General features: G+C 31.3%; 1 protein-coding gene across 1 annotated transcript; it reads right to left on the bottom strand.

The window, feature by feature from the left end:
• Positions 1-3,097: 3,097 nt before the first annotated feature.
• On the bottom strand, positions 3,098-11,763 carry LOC21402870 (synaptotagmin-5). The gene is made up of 14 exons (XM_010096443.2): positions 11,360-11,763; positions 10,600-10,674; positions 10,389-10,496; positions 9,484-9,516; positions 9,233-9,322; positions 8,924-9,049; positions 7,538-7,681; positions 6,836-7,252; positions 6,313-6,447; positions 5,659-5,877; positions 5,269-5,541; positions 4,859-4,996; positions 4,111-4,413; positions 3,098-3,530 (listed from the first exon to the last, which is right to left on the bottom strand). The coding sequence occupies exons 1-14, from the start codon at positions 11,606-11,608 to the stop codon at positions 3,303-3,305; spliced, it is 2,538 nt and encodes an 845-aa protein (XP_010094745.2). The 5' UTR covers positions 11,609-11,763; the 3' UTR covers positions 3,098-3,302.
• Positions 11,764-16,809: the final 5,046 nt, after the last annotated feature.

Genomic DNA, 16,809 nt, shown 5'->3' with positions numbered 1-16,809 from the left:
AGTTGGCAGGAGAATGAGATGATAAGATTTTCGTCGGAACTTAGGAGGATTTATTATTATTATTATTTTTTATTTTTATTTTTTTATGACGTAGTTATTGGTAGAAAGGGGGAAAAGTAGTAGAATTAAATTATCATTGTTTTAATACCAATAGGAATTCTTGTTTTATTTATTGATATAATTTTTCACCCATTTCATATGGAACTGTTCACATTATGAAATCTATGCATTAAGAGCTTAATTTAACGGCTAAAATAACCGTTCTTAACACTAAAAAAAGTTAAAAACTCTCAAAACACAAATAAATAAAGGTTTAATTTTATAAATGGTCTTTCAACTTTAGCTTTTGTTTCATTTTAGCCTATAATTTTAATTTTTACTGGAAATATTTACAGTTTCTACTGTTTCTTTTTTCCTATCGATAAGAATTATTATTTTAGCTGTTAGATTTATTTTCAACAATCTGATTTGTAAGCTTTCATGATAAAACTTTACGACACTTGACACTTATGTATCTAATTATGAAACAAACAGTTAAAAAAGTTAATCTAATGACTAATATACTAGTAGTTAAAGACAGTTTCTATCATGAAAGTCTCCTTTTTATATTTTTATCTTTTTATATCATGTATTTATGTTTATTGAGAAAGTATCTTCAAATTGCAGTTAATAAATAAATTTAGAAATTTTCTCACTAAAAAATTGATTTTAACTTGTGAAATGACTAAATTATCTTTTGGAAGGGGATCGCGTAATTGTTTGTAAACAAGGATATGTGTCATATATAAAGTCCCTATAAGAATCATTTGGGTATTTTACAAGTTACCGAAAAATGTATAGATATATACATATATATATATATATTGTAACTTGAAAGTATATTATTGATGAGATTAAAAACCGATAGTATACTTTATGAATAAACATAAAACACATGGTGTAAAAATGTAAATAACTTTTTCTATATTAAACATAATCGAAGTCACAATTTATTTAAGTTTTTCTTTCTTTTTTTTTTTTTTTTTTTTTGCGATTTGGCCCTGTTACTCCCTAAATTTTAATTATGGTGATTATTTGGTCCTTAAACTTTTAATTTTGACATGTTAGTTTTTTTAACAGTGTTGATCTTGACACTAAAATTAACAAACTATTTCTAAAATTTAACGTATATAATTACTTCATTATTGCGTAACAACTGAAAATTTTACGTAAATAGTTACAATAAATGTAAAATGCTATAGTTTTCAACGTGTTTTAATATTGACAAAAAGAAAAATTTGAGTATAACATAATTCTTTCTGTAAAATTTAAATTTCATGCGATAGATGCATGATTATCTTTATTAAATTTCAGAAATCTTTCGTCAATTTTACTGTAAGGGACTAAAGCTGTAAAAAAAATAAAAGTTCATAACTAATATGTCAAAATTAAAAATCTAGTGACCAAAGTATAACTACACTCAAAGTTCAAAGGCTAATAGCACCACCACCAAGAGAAAATTATTGAACTTACCTTAAGAGTGCATAAATATGGATTTTTACCATTTACTTTTAATTAATTCCTTTTGACTAATATAATTATTTAACTAAAAATAATATTAATCAAGAATATTGAGGTAAAACTTGAGACCCATACACTTTAAAAAGGTATTTATCTCCTTTTCTTAGTGCCAATCACTTTTTTTTTTTTTTTTTTTTTTTTGTATATAGAAATGCTCATGTGACTAGCATGTCACTCTTCAGTAAGAATAAAATGGTAAAAGTGGATAGGATGTGGAGGAAAAATTGAGGAGAAATACTAATTGTTTAAATAATAGTACTTAAAAAGAACTCTCATCCGAGTACCTTGCATTCCTATATTCTTTTTATTCAAATCTAAATCACCATTTGGATCTAAACCAAAAAAAAAAAGAGGAAGGAACACATTGAAATCTAAATCACTAATTCACCTGAGGATGTGTTTTGTTCCTGTTGCAGTTATGATTTAATATTTCAATTATTTTGTTTTGTTTCGTTTTGGAGATTTTTCTTGTTCTTATTTTTTTGAATAGTTTTTAATACGTGACAAATGTATTAAATAATAAAAGAAAAAAAAATTGTTACAAACATACAACATAAAACTACCCTAAAACCTAAAACCATAAAAAAAAAAAAATAGCAAAACTAAACCAAAAAAAAAAAAAGTATAGTGGTATGTGAGAAAACAAAATACCTATTCAATTTAAATCCCTAATACTACAAACTTTGTTTATAAAGTCGTTTCTTCGCAGAGTCATCGTTCACTTTTTTTTCCCTCAATTTGTCTAGTTTCGAAAATTTGTTCAAAGAATTTGATGCTCGAATTTTCATCTCTTCCTAAACAATTGTCCTAATGTCGATCACTAGGGCACTTTCCGGTCCAGGATTTCGAATTTCAAAAAGATCTATATCGTTCGGTTCACATAGGAATAATCTTGAGATTGCATCAAAGGAGCTTGCTTGTACCAAGATGAAAGTTGGGGGATACAATTCCTTAAAATTAGAGATTACTTGTCCCATAAGAAAATCTGGAGCGGTTTTCCAATGTGGTACTTTGGATTTTGGAAAACGAGGGACCAGGTATTATTTTCTTTCCCAAAACCATTCTCAGTCTGATCTTTGAAGTGGATCTCGATAGTGCATGTCATACATATACGTACATATATATATATATGCATATATATTATTTTCCGATCATGCCACCAGTACAAATAGTTAATTGCCTCATCAAGATTTTATTGATCATAGGATTGTATAACATAACCTCTGTTGGAGTATACTCAATGTAGCTAATTACAATTGAATCTACATAATGCTTAGTTTCATAGGGCCCATTTGGTTCACGCGTTTAAGTCGGTGAATCTGATTCAGTGCTGGAAACTTTGTGAGAAAATCATTGGTGAGAATTTTTTGAATTCAAATTCTCTGTGAGAGAAAAATATTGTAATAGAATCAGAATCATAGATTTAAATAATATGCCAAACGGGCCCATAAAACACTGCAAGGACATAAATCACCCTATTTTTTTTTTTTTTTTTTTTTTTTTTTTAAAAACCCCCTTTTTTCTAAAAAAAAAAAAAAAAAAAAAAAAAGAAAAGAATTTAAACAAGCATCCGTGTACAAATATGCAGCAAAAACATGACATTAACTTAAGGACTTCTTTTTCTTGGCTACAAGATTAGCTCAAGGACTATGTAGTAGGAAAACTATGTATATGAACTATATCTTTAGAGGTTAACTGTGAATGCGAAAATATCCCTGAAGGATACAAATAGCATGAAGGAATTAGTTTTGACTTCCCGATGATCTTCTGCTTAGGGAAGGAGATGAGTTGAGAATTTCCTGACCAAGTTCATTTATCTTGTTTAGAAGAAGCGTTTGCTCGGTCTCAAGCTGAACCATGTAATCTTCTTGCACGTCCTCAAGGCTTTGTAATTCACTCAACAATGTCGAAATTCCTTCGAGATTGCCATCTTCGATGAGAGACTGGAACTTGATCATCATCTGTTTCATCTGACCAGCATTGTCAGCAAAAACAAAAGGTTAGATATGAGCGAATATAACATGTATCAACTCGATAACTAATCCGTACTACCTAGTCTGCAAATTGTAAGTCTAATGATGAAAAACTTCCCTACATAACTCCCACCTCTCAAAAAAATTGGATTTAAACATCGATGGTGGCGAAAAACATCGGACGAGAGAGTTAAGGAATCAAATCTAGGTGCAGAATGAGAGAAATAATCAACCATATGGACTTGGCTCCTTTGAACACTTCGATGTGAGCTGAATTTGTTAATTAGAAGAGCGTGGAGCTAAAAAGAAAAAAAGAAAGCGAAGAAACAAAAATGCATCTTGAAACCTATTTAGAATGGATGTGCAATTCTAGAAATTGTCAATATTTCCGTAGAGCCTAGGCATTGTGCTCAACTTGAATTCACACTGAATTTGTAAGATAAATGAATTAATAATTGTATCAATAAAGTAATATATATAGTTTTACTGGTTTTTAAATTCTTGCTTCCCTAAGCTCTTATTGGCAATATAGAAAAGGAAAACAAATTAAAATAATAATAATAATAATGCATCTCACCTGGCTAGATGTTTCGTGTGCTTTTGTTAAGGATGGTTCAGAATCCAAACTGGTCCTCTTTAGTAGTTCTGGAATCTTTCTTGTAATTTGAATATGAATTTCCCCCCTTCTCACCCCTTGCAGGGGTATCCACTTATCAGACATCTCGTTCGGAGGCAATCTCTGATATTCGACGACACAGTCACCTATACTTGCTGTGGGGAGTACAGCATTGTGGTCTTTGACATGCAACATTAGGGGACTTCCATCATCTGGAAACTCTAGAGTTTGATTCCACTTTGGATTCAAAGTTTTAAACATAATCTGCAAGGTAAATTATGGCACAATAAGTAAATATTTAAACAACGCAAGATTAGGCAAAACAAACTATTTAGAAAGCCAAAAAACATTTATGCATGACCATATTTGTAGCTCCAGAATGTTTGATAACCGATTAGCTTTTCGTTTAAATAAGAATCAACAGGAGTAAAATATTCTAAACATCATTCACCAATCTTTCTCAAAAAAGAATTAGCTTGTGGACAGTTCATTATGTTACGTCTCAGAGTTTATTCTCGTGGTAAAGGTTAGATGAGGAATTTCGAGTCAATTGTTTACTAATATGATTTTTCTCCCACAATCAAACTTTCAGAACTACTATATCTTGTTAAAAATAGTCATCAAATCGTCACTAGAGAAAAACTGGGAATATTCAAGTGCTAGAGGCTCATCATTGTATCATGTATGGAAGATGTAAAATGTTACAAACCTTCGTTCTTCTCTTCAAGCTCCCATAATGAACCCTAACATATGGATCACTTGTCCCTCTAAGATCGGCTGCAATAAGATCTCTTGCTTCAATGAGAACAAGCTCAATCCATCCATTTGCTGAGGCCATCGCTGAACCCTGAACATATGACGGAAAAGGAAGAGTAAAAAAAAGGTGAAGAAAAAAAAGAGCATATTGAAGAAGTCAATTTTGTCTAAATAAACATTAACCGCCAACACAGAATAGTAGTAGAGACAATCTCACACATTGACTAAGTCAATTAGCATTTTTCAGCTATTTAGGTGAGGCTAAAGAGTGTTTGAACACTGAATACGGTTTCCACTCAATTGTTGGTATATTCCAATCAAATAGAAGGAAAACTTATCCAACTTATGTTTAATGATCCATACCCTTGCTCCTTCAGAGTCTTCAACTCTAACTGCTTCTATTTGAAGCCTTAGTTCACCCGAATTGACTTTTTCAAGAGGGATCCACACATCCCTGACTGTCCCCTCTATGAGTCCTTCTAAGTTTACTCGCGCACTACCAATGTTATCATCACCAAAGGTTTCTTCACTAAAACATTTTATCTTTAAGTATTCACCCCCTCCAATTTCATCAAATGCAAACTTCTGATTCCAGGCAGGATTTAAAGCACGCGCCGTTCTCGTTCTCTGAGTGGCCTGAAGAGAAGTTTCAAGCATATACAAGGTGTCATATTACATAATTCTGGTTTCATAAATATCCCAAGATCTTCGTTCATACATTGGCATGTGTTATGAAGGAAAAAAAAAATGTACCTTTCCATACTGCAATCGGACGTATGGACCACACTTCCCAGATTTATCTCTCATATTAAGATCCTTTCCTTCCATTACAGTTATGTTTATTTTCCTTCCAGTTCTTGAGAGAAAATTTGACGATCCATATAATGATTGTTGAGTACTAAGGCGGAAGTTATTCAAGCTATGTGAACCATCAGCAAATTGCCATTCTTTTAAGACGAGCTTAACTGTCAACTGCGAGATCCATCGAAGAAAAAACTTAGTGCTGAAAGAATTAGTAATAACAACCATATTTATACATAAACTCACACACACAGAGACAATGAATCTATACATATTATTGGTAGGCATACAGTAACAGACAGAACAAGTTACTGCTTTAAAGTTATGAGTTTTGACTTTTGAAGTAAATTCCGATTCGGTGGCATGCACAGTGGAAAATATGTTTTATTTTGTTTCTTTCCCCCCCTCTTTTCTGAAGAAAAGTAAAGAACTATGCAAAGGTCTGAATGAAAGGATAATCCACTGAAAACTGGTTTTTATCTGAGAAAACAAACCTAACCAGATAATAGAAGGAGCTTTTAGTTTGTTAAACTGTAAATATGTACAAATTTCACAAAAATGCAACTACTTTATAGACACAGCTTCCACAAAGTTTTGAAAGGTTACCTCCCCAGAACTGACCCCCTCAAATGGAACAACCATTTCAACCTCCTTTCCACAAAAGTCAGCCTGCTTGGCTATCACAGTGGAGTCCGGTCCTATTGCCCAAAACATTGTAGAGTCATCTTTCACATACTTCAGCTGCTCATAGGGAGAAAAAACTTAGTTGACCAGTGAAAACTGAAGTAGAGAGAACATATTCTGACTAATGGAATGTACGACCGCAAAAATTTTATAGCACTGAATAGTTAGCAATGCATTTGTTGTACTACTACCCTGAATGAAGGCCTAGTTGAGAGATTGTGCTTCAAAATGAGAAGCGTATTTGGTAGACAACTGCATTTTTATTTGTTACTCAGCTATTTAGATGATGTGATGTGTACTGTTGTCAGTAAAAAAGTGCGTATCACATGTATAACATGAATTGCATCTACAACAAATTGCACCCCCAAACACTGACTAGTATCAAAACACCAAATAGCAAAGACCATGAAATTTAATCATGGACAGAATTGGAAATCGCTAGTACCTTAATTTCGCAGCTTGCCAAGTAGTCATATTTCACATTGCTTGGGGTAGACTCGTAAAGATTGAATCGAAGAATTCCTGTTTCGTCGTGTAAAACCATATTAAATGTAGAATCCCATTTAGGAGATGACCCCGTTCTCACATTGGTTGTTCTAGTCAACTCTGCAAGTTCAACCTCAACAAATGTTTGCAAATCGTGATCAACCAAGTGCTCTTCTGAACTTCGATCAGAAGGATTCTCATTCCTTCTGGATGGACTTCCTCTCAAGTTACTTTTAAAAAGTTTACTTGCTGAAATGACTGTCACATATATAATACCACCAACAGCCCTTTTCTGTAAGTCCACTGCTGGCAAAGAGAAGCAACGCCGGCGGGGTTCAACCATTGTCTTGACCAAGGTGTCAGTGAAAATTTTAACCTATGAGAGAAAGAAATGACCTTTTAGAACAACGGATGAGAAGCTGAAATTGCAAATTCATTAGCAGGTATTATGCCTATTTTAATGTATCATCGTGATGGTATGGTGGTATGGAAATTTAGAATAAGGTGCATGTTACATAAATAGAATACGATAGCCGCTAGATAACTATTCACTGTATTAGCAACAATGTGAATATATTTTAAAGATGAAAACTCTACAAAACTCTACATAGGAACAAATATAATGTTGTCTAAACAAATTTTATGTGCTTAAGAAGCGCACCAGAAAAGAAGAAACACCAGGCAGCTCTGTGGCAGGTAATGATTGGCTCCCACCGCTTCCGAAGGCAACTCCTATTCTCACTTCAGGAGCCGATACAAACGAGTAGAGTACCGCTTTTCCATTAAGAACGGGCATCAACAGAAGCTGCAAAATAAATTTAGTAAAAGTTATGGGATGGTGGTAATAGCCTACCAAGTGATACAAAAACCATCAAGGCCATCAAGCAACATCTCATCTTTATATCCAAGATGCAACGGTGGAGATCCAAGAAACCACAAAACTAAAAGTACATTGTAATTAAGTTTTTTTTTTTTTTTTTTTTTTTTTTTTTTTTTTTTTTTTTTTTTTAATTTAAGAGAACATAGTATCAATTAACAGTCAGAAAAGAAAAAAAGAAAAAAGAAAAAGAAAATGAAGATACCTATAACTAAAAGCTATTAGATGCATGGTTACAAAAAGGAGAAATTACAGTGAACTATAGTAATCTGTTTTTTGAGGAAACAGCTTTATAAATTTAAACATGCTGGCGACACATATCAAAGAGTGGTTTCCCTGCCTAATCCTTTAACCTCACCTCATACAATAATTTACAAACAAAAGAGACAGCTACAAAAGGCATTGACAAAATGTCCATGCTAACATAAACACAAAACAATAAAACGTGAATCATGGTGACCTCAAAGCTGGATAATAGGTAGATTTGGGGCTACCCATAGAAAAGATCAACTAATATTTCCCATATTTGGTTCGCTGGTGTGATCTAAACGTTTTTCTTTGAACAGAAAAATTCAAACTGTGTGGTTTAAATTATAGTTCGAATTCACTTTTAGATGTGCAATTAAAATTATGATCTGAATAAGGAATAAAATTCGAATTCGTGTTTGGCAGGTGTGAAAAGCAAAGAGTAAACTTTTTTACTGTTCAAAAATGGTTTGATTGAACTAAAGGGGAGAGCTAAACTCTAATGTCTCGTTCATTTCACCGATTCGAGTTATCAGTTCCAGTTTTGTTACAGTTAAAAGCTCTCACAAAAAGTCACATCTAACTTTTTCTGCTATAGTTAAAAGCTCTCACATAAAATCACACCTGAGCTCGAATCGGTGAATTGAACGAGGCTAGTTGGACAGTTTAACTCAGTTCAAACGAAGAATATAATTCGAACTGCATGCTTACCAAACACGAGTTTAAACTGTGCTTACTGTTTAAACTGAGTTGAACTGAGATTAAACCAGTGAAACAAACGCGGGAATTAAATGTTAAAACAATGTATTGAAGATACTCTTATCATTCAGCCAATAACAGATATAGCATTCACTCAGCAAGTTTTAAAACAACGCATACATGACTGCTTATATGGAAGAAATTTAAAGAAGCAACCGTACATACATCACCCTTAAGATGTAGACTATTTATAACAATCCGTGCAGTCCCAAGAAATGGTTTGGCCAGCTTAGCGAGCAACAAAATACTCATATCATTTGTGTCCCAATCAAATCCCAAACGCATGATTCGCTGTCAAAAGCCCACAAAAGTGAAAATCTAAGAAATTAAGTTCATATCATTGCACGAAATATAGCACATATACAATTGAGCAAGTAATGATAACACACACAAAAATAACGAATGTAGGCAAAGACTTCAATGTGAGTTTTAAGATAGGCTTAATAGTCTAAAATAAATAAATAAAAAACAAACCTGATCAAATGAAGTCAACCAACGAGTCCCCTGCAGACCTAAGCCAGGTGGGCATGAACCTAGTGAAAATTCCAGCAGCTCTATTTTTTCCTATATAATATAAGTTATCTTTTAGTGTGGCATGATGCCATAAAGTGAGCATCAAATGAAAAATTCAAAACTAAATCAGAGAGAGAAAAGCATTGAAATAGAGACTTTTCTTTTCTAAAAAGAAAAATAGAATAGAGAGCAGGAAAATAAGTAATACTTACTATAAGTCTTGATTTCCTGTGCTTTAGACGTTTCTGCAGACAATAACAAAGTTCAACTAGTTAATTTAATCCATTAAGCTTAATGCAAGTCGTCTTTGACAAACAAATTGAATCACGCCAAAGCACCGAAAACTGGTGACAATAACTACGTCAGGTCATCAACTTCTTTCCGCACTAGAAATTTTGGTAAGTAACTTTCAATAAGTTCCAAATGAGAGAGAATTGAATAACATCAGAGAATTCAACAAACAGCATAGAGGTATAAGAAAGTTATTGAAGGCCCAAGAATAACAATACACAGCAATGGAAGTAGCATATCTCACAAGAGCAATTTTCCATGATGAAATGAAATCTATGCAGCTTTTGAAAAAAGTTAAGAGTTAAAACCCCCTATCATTTGAGAGAGAGAGAGAGAGAGAGAGAGAGAGAGAGCAACTATAATACATAGAGTGATAATGGCTCTAACATTACAGAAATCATTCTCCATATCTTCTGCTTAAAAGTCCATAAAGAAGGACGAGATGTACAAGGACATGCTCCTCTTTATTACTAAGTCCTATGTAATTCAGATTAAGGGCCACTTAGGGATTACATTTGCAGTCCAAAAAAGCACTATGCACATAAAACAATGACACTTGCATGTTTGATAATAGTGCAGCCCTTTATAGTTATTTTGAGAAAGCTATATTTTTTAGTTAGTTTTTGACTTCCGCTTCTGCTTTTGCTACAAATAAAGGCAGAACTTCTTTGAAAACCATCCTAAACCGGGCCTAAGAATGCCAACTGAATTTTCTAACCTTGTGCAAAATCTCATCTAGAACATTAAAACATTGAGCACAAAATAAGCAAATGTCAGACTAACCCAACGGAAAGTCGATACTGAATAATGGGGAAAAGATTCTTACCTCAATAAGGGATGAGAACCTTGTTGAGAGCTTTGGACCAATGTAGTTCGGCCATATTTCTGTCACTAGCCGGTTCAGCCACTCGCAATGCTCTAATGGTGTTATGGGCTATACAGTATATAGAATGAAAGGATCAAGACATGATTAGGTCACTAAAGCTCAAATGTCAGACTAATGAAAAAGAGAGAGAGCACAAGAAAGAGTAAGTTACCGAGGTGTTCATTACTAGCCGCTTCCATTTCGTAGTCAATTCTTCGACAAGTATTCGACGTTGATAACTCCCATACTGCAATAGCAAGAGTGATACCACACGTTACTACAATGCAAATTTTCAAATTTAAATATCAAGAACTAATCACTCTTCAGGAACATGATATAGATGATCATGAACTGTAAAACAAGACCCTCTTTGGGACATGATATATTTTCCTCATAGCTTATGAATAAACAAACATAGGCAAGTTCCCATGAAATAAATAAATTAAAAAATTAAAACAAAAGCAAAAAAGTTGAACAGGGAATTCAAAGAAAGAAAAAGCAGAATGGGAGATTATAACTAAAAGAAGAAAAAAGAAAATTGACACAGAGAAAAGCCACAATTCATTCTACATGTTAAAAAAAAATGGTTCATCACAATTAGAAAAAAAAAGGACAAAAAGCAAATCACAACACTGAAATGGGAGAAGAAATTCAAAAAGAAGTAACAAAAAAAAATGATCAACAATTCAAACCAATTGTCACATGCTGCTGTCAATTTCGATGCATCAAACAAATCAAACCAATTGCCCTTCTCCAACTTCCAAAACAAAAAGTACACATATTCCAAAGATATTCAATTCCCACGTCCCAATAAAAAGTAAGAATGAATATCAACAAAAATAAAAATGAAAAAAAAAATAAATTCAGAAAAAAAAATAACAACAGAAAGAGAGACAGATCACAGAAAGAAGAAAAGAAACTCTTTTACTCACCTGAACAGTTGCCCAAACAGCAACAATAACAGGAACCCAATTGGAGAAAGAGAAAATCCACTTCTCAATGCCCCAAGCAACCAAAACCAAAGGAATCACAAATGGAAGAAAAGGCTTCTCCTTTACAACATCGTTGAGCAACTCCAAAGCTTCCTCAACTCTCAAAATAATTCCTTTTCTTCTTCTTCTATCCATTCTTTTTACCAAAAACCCAGATGAAAACTGGCTCTCTCTGAATTTCTCATCCATTCTCCACTACAATAAAAGGGGAAAAAAAGAAACATAAAAAGAAGCCCAGAAAAAGAAAAAGAGAAAATTCTTCAGGATTTATTTCGTTCAAACGCGAAAATTCAATCTTCCAGAAGAAATGGGCAATGGAGGAAACAGAATTGGAGAATGATTCTAGATATTTTTTGGTTTTCCATTTTGAAGAAAGTTTGAAAAAGATTGAAAGAGCTAAACGGAGAGAAGACGAAGTGGAAAAGTCAATGAAGTGCTTCGGACAAATTTTTAGTTAAGCACTATGATGAGGAAGTGAAGAGGAATGGTCCGTGCAATGTGAACTGAACGGTTTTTTATTATTACTTTTTTTTGTTAGAAAAAAGATATACGCTAATATTTTTTTCTATTACTGTTTGGTTTTAACAACAACAATAAAAAAATGTAATGCGGGTCCCGCCGTTATGAGTTATTGGTTGCCGTTGACTGTTGTCTTTGGAATTTCTTGTTACGATTTGGGATCGTGGGACCCATGAAGGGCCGCCTTTCAATTTGGAAGTCGCCAATATGGAAGGGGACTTCGGATGTCCTGTCCAAATCTCAAAAAATATTATATCTAATTTTTTTTATTATAATAAAAAATTTTAAAAAAATATTACATTTTAATTTAAATTAAAAATTTAAATCCATAAAATAAACGAAATTTAAGAAACTTAAAACTTAGGGCATGTTTTTTTGTCAAAAAAACTTAAAAAAAGACAACTCAAGTTTTAATTTTATTTAAGTTCACGTTCTTTTAAGTTTTAATTTTATTTAATTTTACTCAACTTTATTCAAGTTTTAACTTCAACTCAAGTTATAACTCAACTTCAACTTAAAAACTACACTCAAGTTACACTCTAAAAGAACAACCCCTTATTCTTTTGAGTGAAAAACTCAAAAAAAGACAACTCGAGTTACAACTTTATTCGAGTTCATGTTCTTTTAAGTTTAAACTCGAGTTTAGGACTAAAACTCAAGTTCAAGTTTTCCCTTTAACTCGAGTTCAAAAACTCGAACTCAAATTAATAAACATTATTTTTTCTATTCTTAAAAATACTATAACTTTTTTGTTTTAATTTTGATTGAGATGATTTTTTTTTCTATGCGTTGACAACGAAAAGACGAATAAAATCCGACCCATATACCTTATTAAAATTTTTCATCAGCTCTGAGTTTTTATTAAAATACTATCTAAATACAAATTCAAGTTTTGACTCACTCAAACACAAACTCAAAAATATTCTTATCTTAAACCATAACTCAAATGTATACAACCAAACAAAAATTCAAGTTACAAGTTCAACTCAAGTTATAACTCAAAAATTATACTCAAGTTAAACTCTAAAAGAACAAGTCATTATTAATTTGAGTTTTTAATTTAAATTAATTTATAATTTTATGTAAAAAAAAATTTATTATAATAACAAAATTAAATATAATTATTTTTTAAAATATTTTATTAATTTGAGTTGATATATAATTTTATGTGAGAATTTGTTATTATAATAACAAAATTAAGTATAATTATTTTTTAAAATTTTTTTACTGTGATAAAATTTAAATCGTGAAATAAACGGCTTAAAATTTTTGAAAACGTTTCATGAGACTTCTATGTTTAATCTATCGTTAGTTTTACTCTCTCCCTCTCTAACTTTACTTTTGAAAGTGTTCTGTCTTCTCTCTCCTCTCTTCAATTTCTTCTTTTCTGAGCAAACCAAGAACTTTTTGTCCTCTGTGTGATTTTAGGGACGTTTGTTTTTTGTATTTATCTCTGATTCTGAATCATGATTCATGATTCTCTATAGTATTTTTTCTCATAAAAAATACACATAAAATGAGAATAGTTCTGAATCATGATTTTAAATACATGAACCAAACGTCCTCATTCACGTTGAATGTTGCAGACTTTGAAAGAGAAATTCACAAACCTAATACAAACTGATCCCTTCACATTTCTCTTTATATATATATATATATATATATATATTATGAAGGACAAAAATTACGTTTTTATATATAAACAAATAACACATCGTATCATAATAGTGAAAATCAACGATTTTTTTTTTATTGGTAATCTTTGTGAGTTATTTTATGCTTTTCTAATTCATGTTTATCCGAAAAAGGAAAGATCAAGAGACACTCAGAAACACATTAAAAAAAATTAAAAATAAATAAAAAAAAAAGAAGAAGAAAGAGGAAAGAGAAATCAGAGTAAAGATAACGGTGGTTTAAATAGAGAAACCTCTTGAAATACCATTAAAGTTGTTTATGAGATGGTATAATATAAGTGGTTGGACAGTTTGTAACAGGAAAAATTAAACAGAGGATCCAAATCCTCTGGAAGGTTTCTTGGGTCTTTTTCTTCTTTTTTTTTTCCGAGTTATTATTATTATATTTCCACTAAGTTTGACCAAAGAAGAATCAGACGATGACTAAATCCTTTGAAAAAAAATAGAGAAAATTATTAAATTTACCTTAAAATATATAGGTCTAAATTTTTCTTTTTATTCTTGATTAATACCATTTTATTAATATAATTATTTAATTAAAAAATAGTATTAATTGAGAGTGAGGAATAAAAATTAAAATTTATGCACTTTTAAATGATATTTTTCAAGATTTCTTAAGGGTTAATTACAAACAAGATAATAAGGGTTAATTATATTTTTGGTCCCCAATATAAGAGTGAATCTCATTTTAGTCTCTAACATTTATGTATAACTAAATGAGGAGGAGCTAACAGACTAATTTTGTAATGAAATAGTTCAACGACACTTATTATTTATGTGATACGTGTTATTTCTGTTAAAAATCTTAACATGAGGAGTTTTTTTTGTTAGTTTTTGCATTTCACTTACATTTTCTTTCAAAACTTTAGTTGAGAGGAAAATTTTGCAAGAATTGTTAAAATTCAAAAGGAAACAAAGTTAAAATTAAAGTTGGGGACATTTTGTGACAAGACATATAATTCAGGAGCAATTCATTTAAATACTATAAGCTCCATTATGGTTTCATCTTACAATACTTTAAGTATTAATGAAACTATTTTAGTGAAATTTAATTGTCTTAATTCTCGGACAATTGCGTCAAAAATTCGAGTTCTTTTTAAATTTTCTTGGACGCTTTCTTAAAAATCATAGCTAAATGTCACTTTTTTCTTAAAGAAAAAAAATTGACATTTTCACTCATTTTTCTTCTCCTTTATTTTTTTTTGGGTTTCAGTAACTTATTAGATTTGTGTTTTTTTTTTTAATTCAAGTTTTTTGTTTAGAATCACATATATGAGGGGTTTTTTTTTTTTTTTTTTTTTGTAAAGTATATATTGAGTGGTTTTATTTATACCTTTTTTTTACCCTCCGCAACTCTTTTTAACTACACGCTCCACGTAATTTTTAAATTTGTAAATTTACTTTTTTATATTTTATATTCTTATTACTCCAAGATCACCTCTAAGTATTTCATGATATTATTTTTTTTTTTGAATACTTAATTTTCTTTTCACATCCACTATTTTGTTATTTTGATATTATCATTTTAATATTATCATATGATAACTCATATACATAACAATTGGACAACAAAATTAAGATTGGTTTTAGTGTCCCAGCATTACTCATATTTGGGTGTAATTAGTCTGCTTTTATATTTTGCCATGTTTTCATAAATGGGGGACTGGATTGACTAAATTGAGAGTATAATTATTTACAGAGGGGGAAGTTTAAGGACTCATTTGATTTGAAGGCGGAATTACAATAAAACCCATCATACATGCAAAAAATTAAAACTAATTTGACACAAAATAAATAACAAAAAATATCATTTTGCTACCTCTATTATTCGAAAAAAAAAAATCATTTTGGTAACTTTTATTTTTAATAAGTTTTAAAAGGTATCTTTACATTTAAAAAGAAAATGTCAATTTGATACCTCGAGATGGTTTTTTTTTTTTAACATAAATGATTCTTACTATGCTGTTGTTTAAATAATTAGATACTAGATATGAAAACTATGCAAAAATATTTTAAAGCCATTCGAAAGATGTAAACAAATTTTAAAATAACATATCCACCTCGACTTACCCTACACACCCAACTCCGCCCCAACCCTCAACCGGTCTCGAGCTCCACTTTGCCACAGTCGCCCTAGCCGCCCCACACCCTCCAACGCCCCAACACTGGTAACGCCCCACCTCGGACCTTACCCCAACACTCCGACGATCAACCAACCACCCCGCGACTCACTCAAAGTTCAGACTAATAATTTGTACATTTTTGTATTCAGAATTGCTATACTGCATGAAATATTTTTAACACGAAAGCCACGAATAAGTAGACGTCATAGCAAGTCACGTGTCAAAGGATATGATGGTGAAACACACACAAGTGAAGTAAAAATAGTGCTTCATGCCATGATTTATGAAGGCCTCGTTCACTTCGCGGATTCGAGTTTTCAATTCGAGCTGAGATGTGCCATTTTCTGAGAGCTTTTCACTGTAGCAAAAAAAGTTAATATGATATTTTCTGAGAGCTTTTTACTGTAGAAACTTAAAACTGAAAACTCGAATCGGTGAAATGAACGAGGCCTGTATTTTTTCGTAAGTGTTGGGGGAGGTTTTTATTTTAAATATTTTGAGGAAATATTCCAAAAAGAATCATATAGGTACCATAATTATTTTTTCTACGTATCTTTTAAATATCATTAGAAACCTCGTGATATTTTCTAATAAAAAGGGTCATAAAATGATTTTTTCCAAAAATATATGGTGTATATGCACTTACATTACATCGGACTATTATAAAGAGTAAACATGCTTTTGAGATAACAACAATAAAGTGTCATCCGTACTGTGTTATATCATCTCTCAGATCTTTTATTGAAAATTTCTTCTTTATTTTATTTTATTATTATTATTATTTTGCTTAATTTCCTCCTATAATGTTATGTTAGGTAAAGTCTCCTGATATCGGATTGGAGTGACACATGTATATTTATTTTAAATATATATATATATATATTTCTTTATAAAAATATGTATATTTCCTCTTAAAACATGTATAATATGATGAGACACTTATAATTTATCTAAACACCTATTTACATATTTTAAAAACAATATACATATTTTAAAGAGAAATATACACGTATCATTCTAATTCGGTGCTGGATTGGAACAATTCCTAAAATGT

The sequence above is a fragment of the Morus notabilis genome, unplaced genomic scaffold (assembly GCF_000414095.1).
Source record: "Morus notabilis unplaced genomic scaffold, ASM41409v2 Scaffold2035, whole genome shotgun sequence".
Taxonomy (NCBI): Eukaryota; Viridiplantae; Streptophyta; class Magnoliopsida; order Rosales; family Moraceae; genus Morus; species Morus notabilis.
The sequence above is the reverse complement of the archived record's forward strand: the minus strand, read 5'-3'. Positions and strand labels throughout refer to the sequence as shown.

Excerpts from the sequence above, each read along its gene's own strand:
- LOC21402870 (XM_010096443.2), bottom strand. The coding sequence starts at position 11,608 with ATGGATGAGAAATTCAGAGAGAGCCAGTTTTCATCTGGGTTTTTGGTA. Across the intron at positions 9,050-9,232 it reads GGTTGACTTCATTTGATCAG|CGAATCATGCGTTTGGGATT; the intron begins GTTTGTTTTTTA and ends GGCTTTTGACAG. Across the intron at positions 7,682-8,923 it reads GTCTACATCTTAAGGGTGAT|CTTCTGTTGATGCCCGTTCT; the intron begins GTATGTACGGTT and ends TTTATTTTGCAG.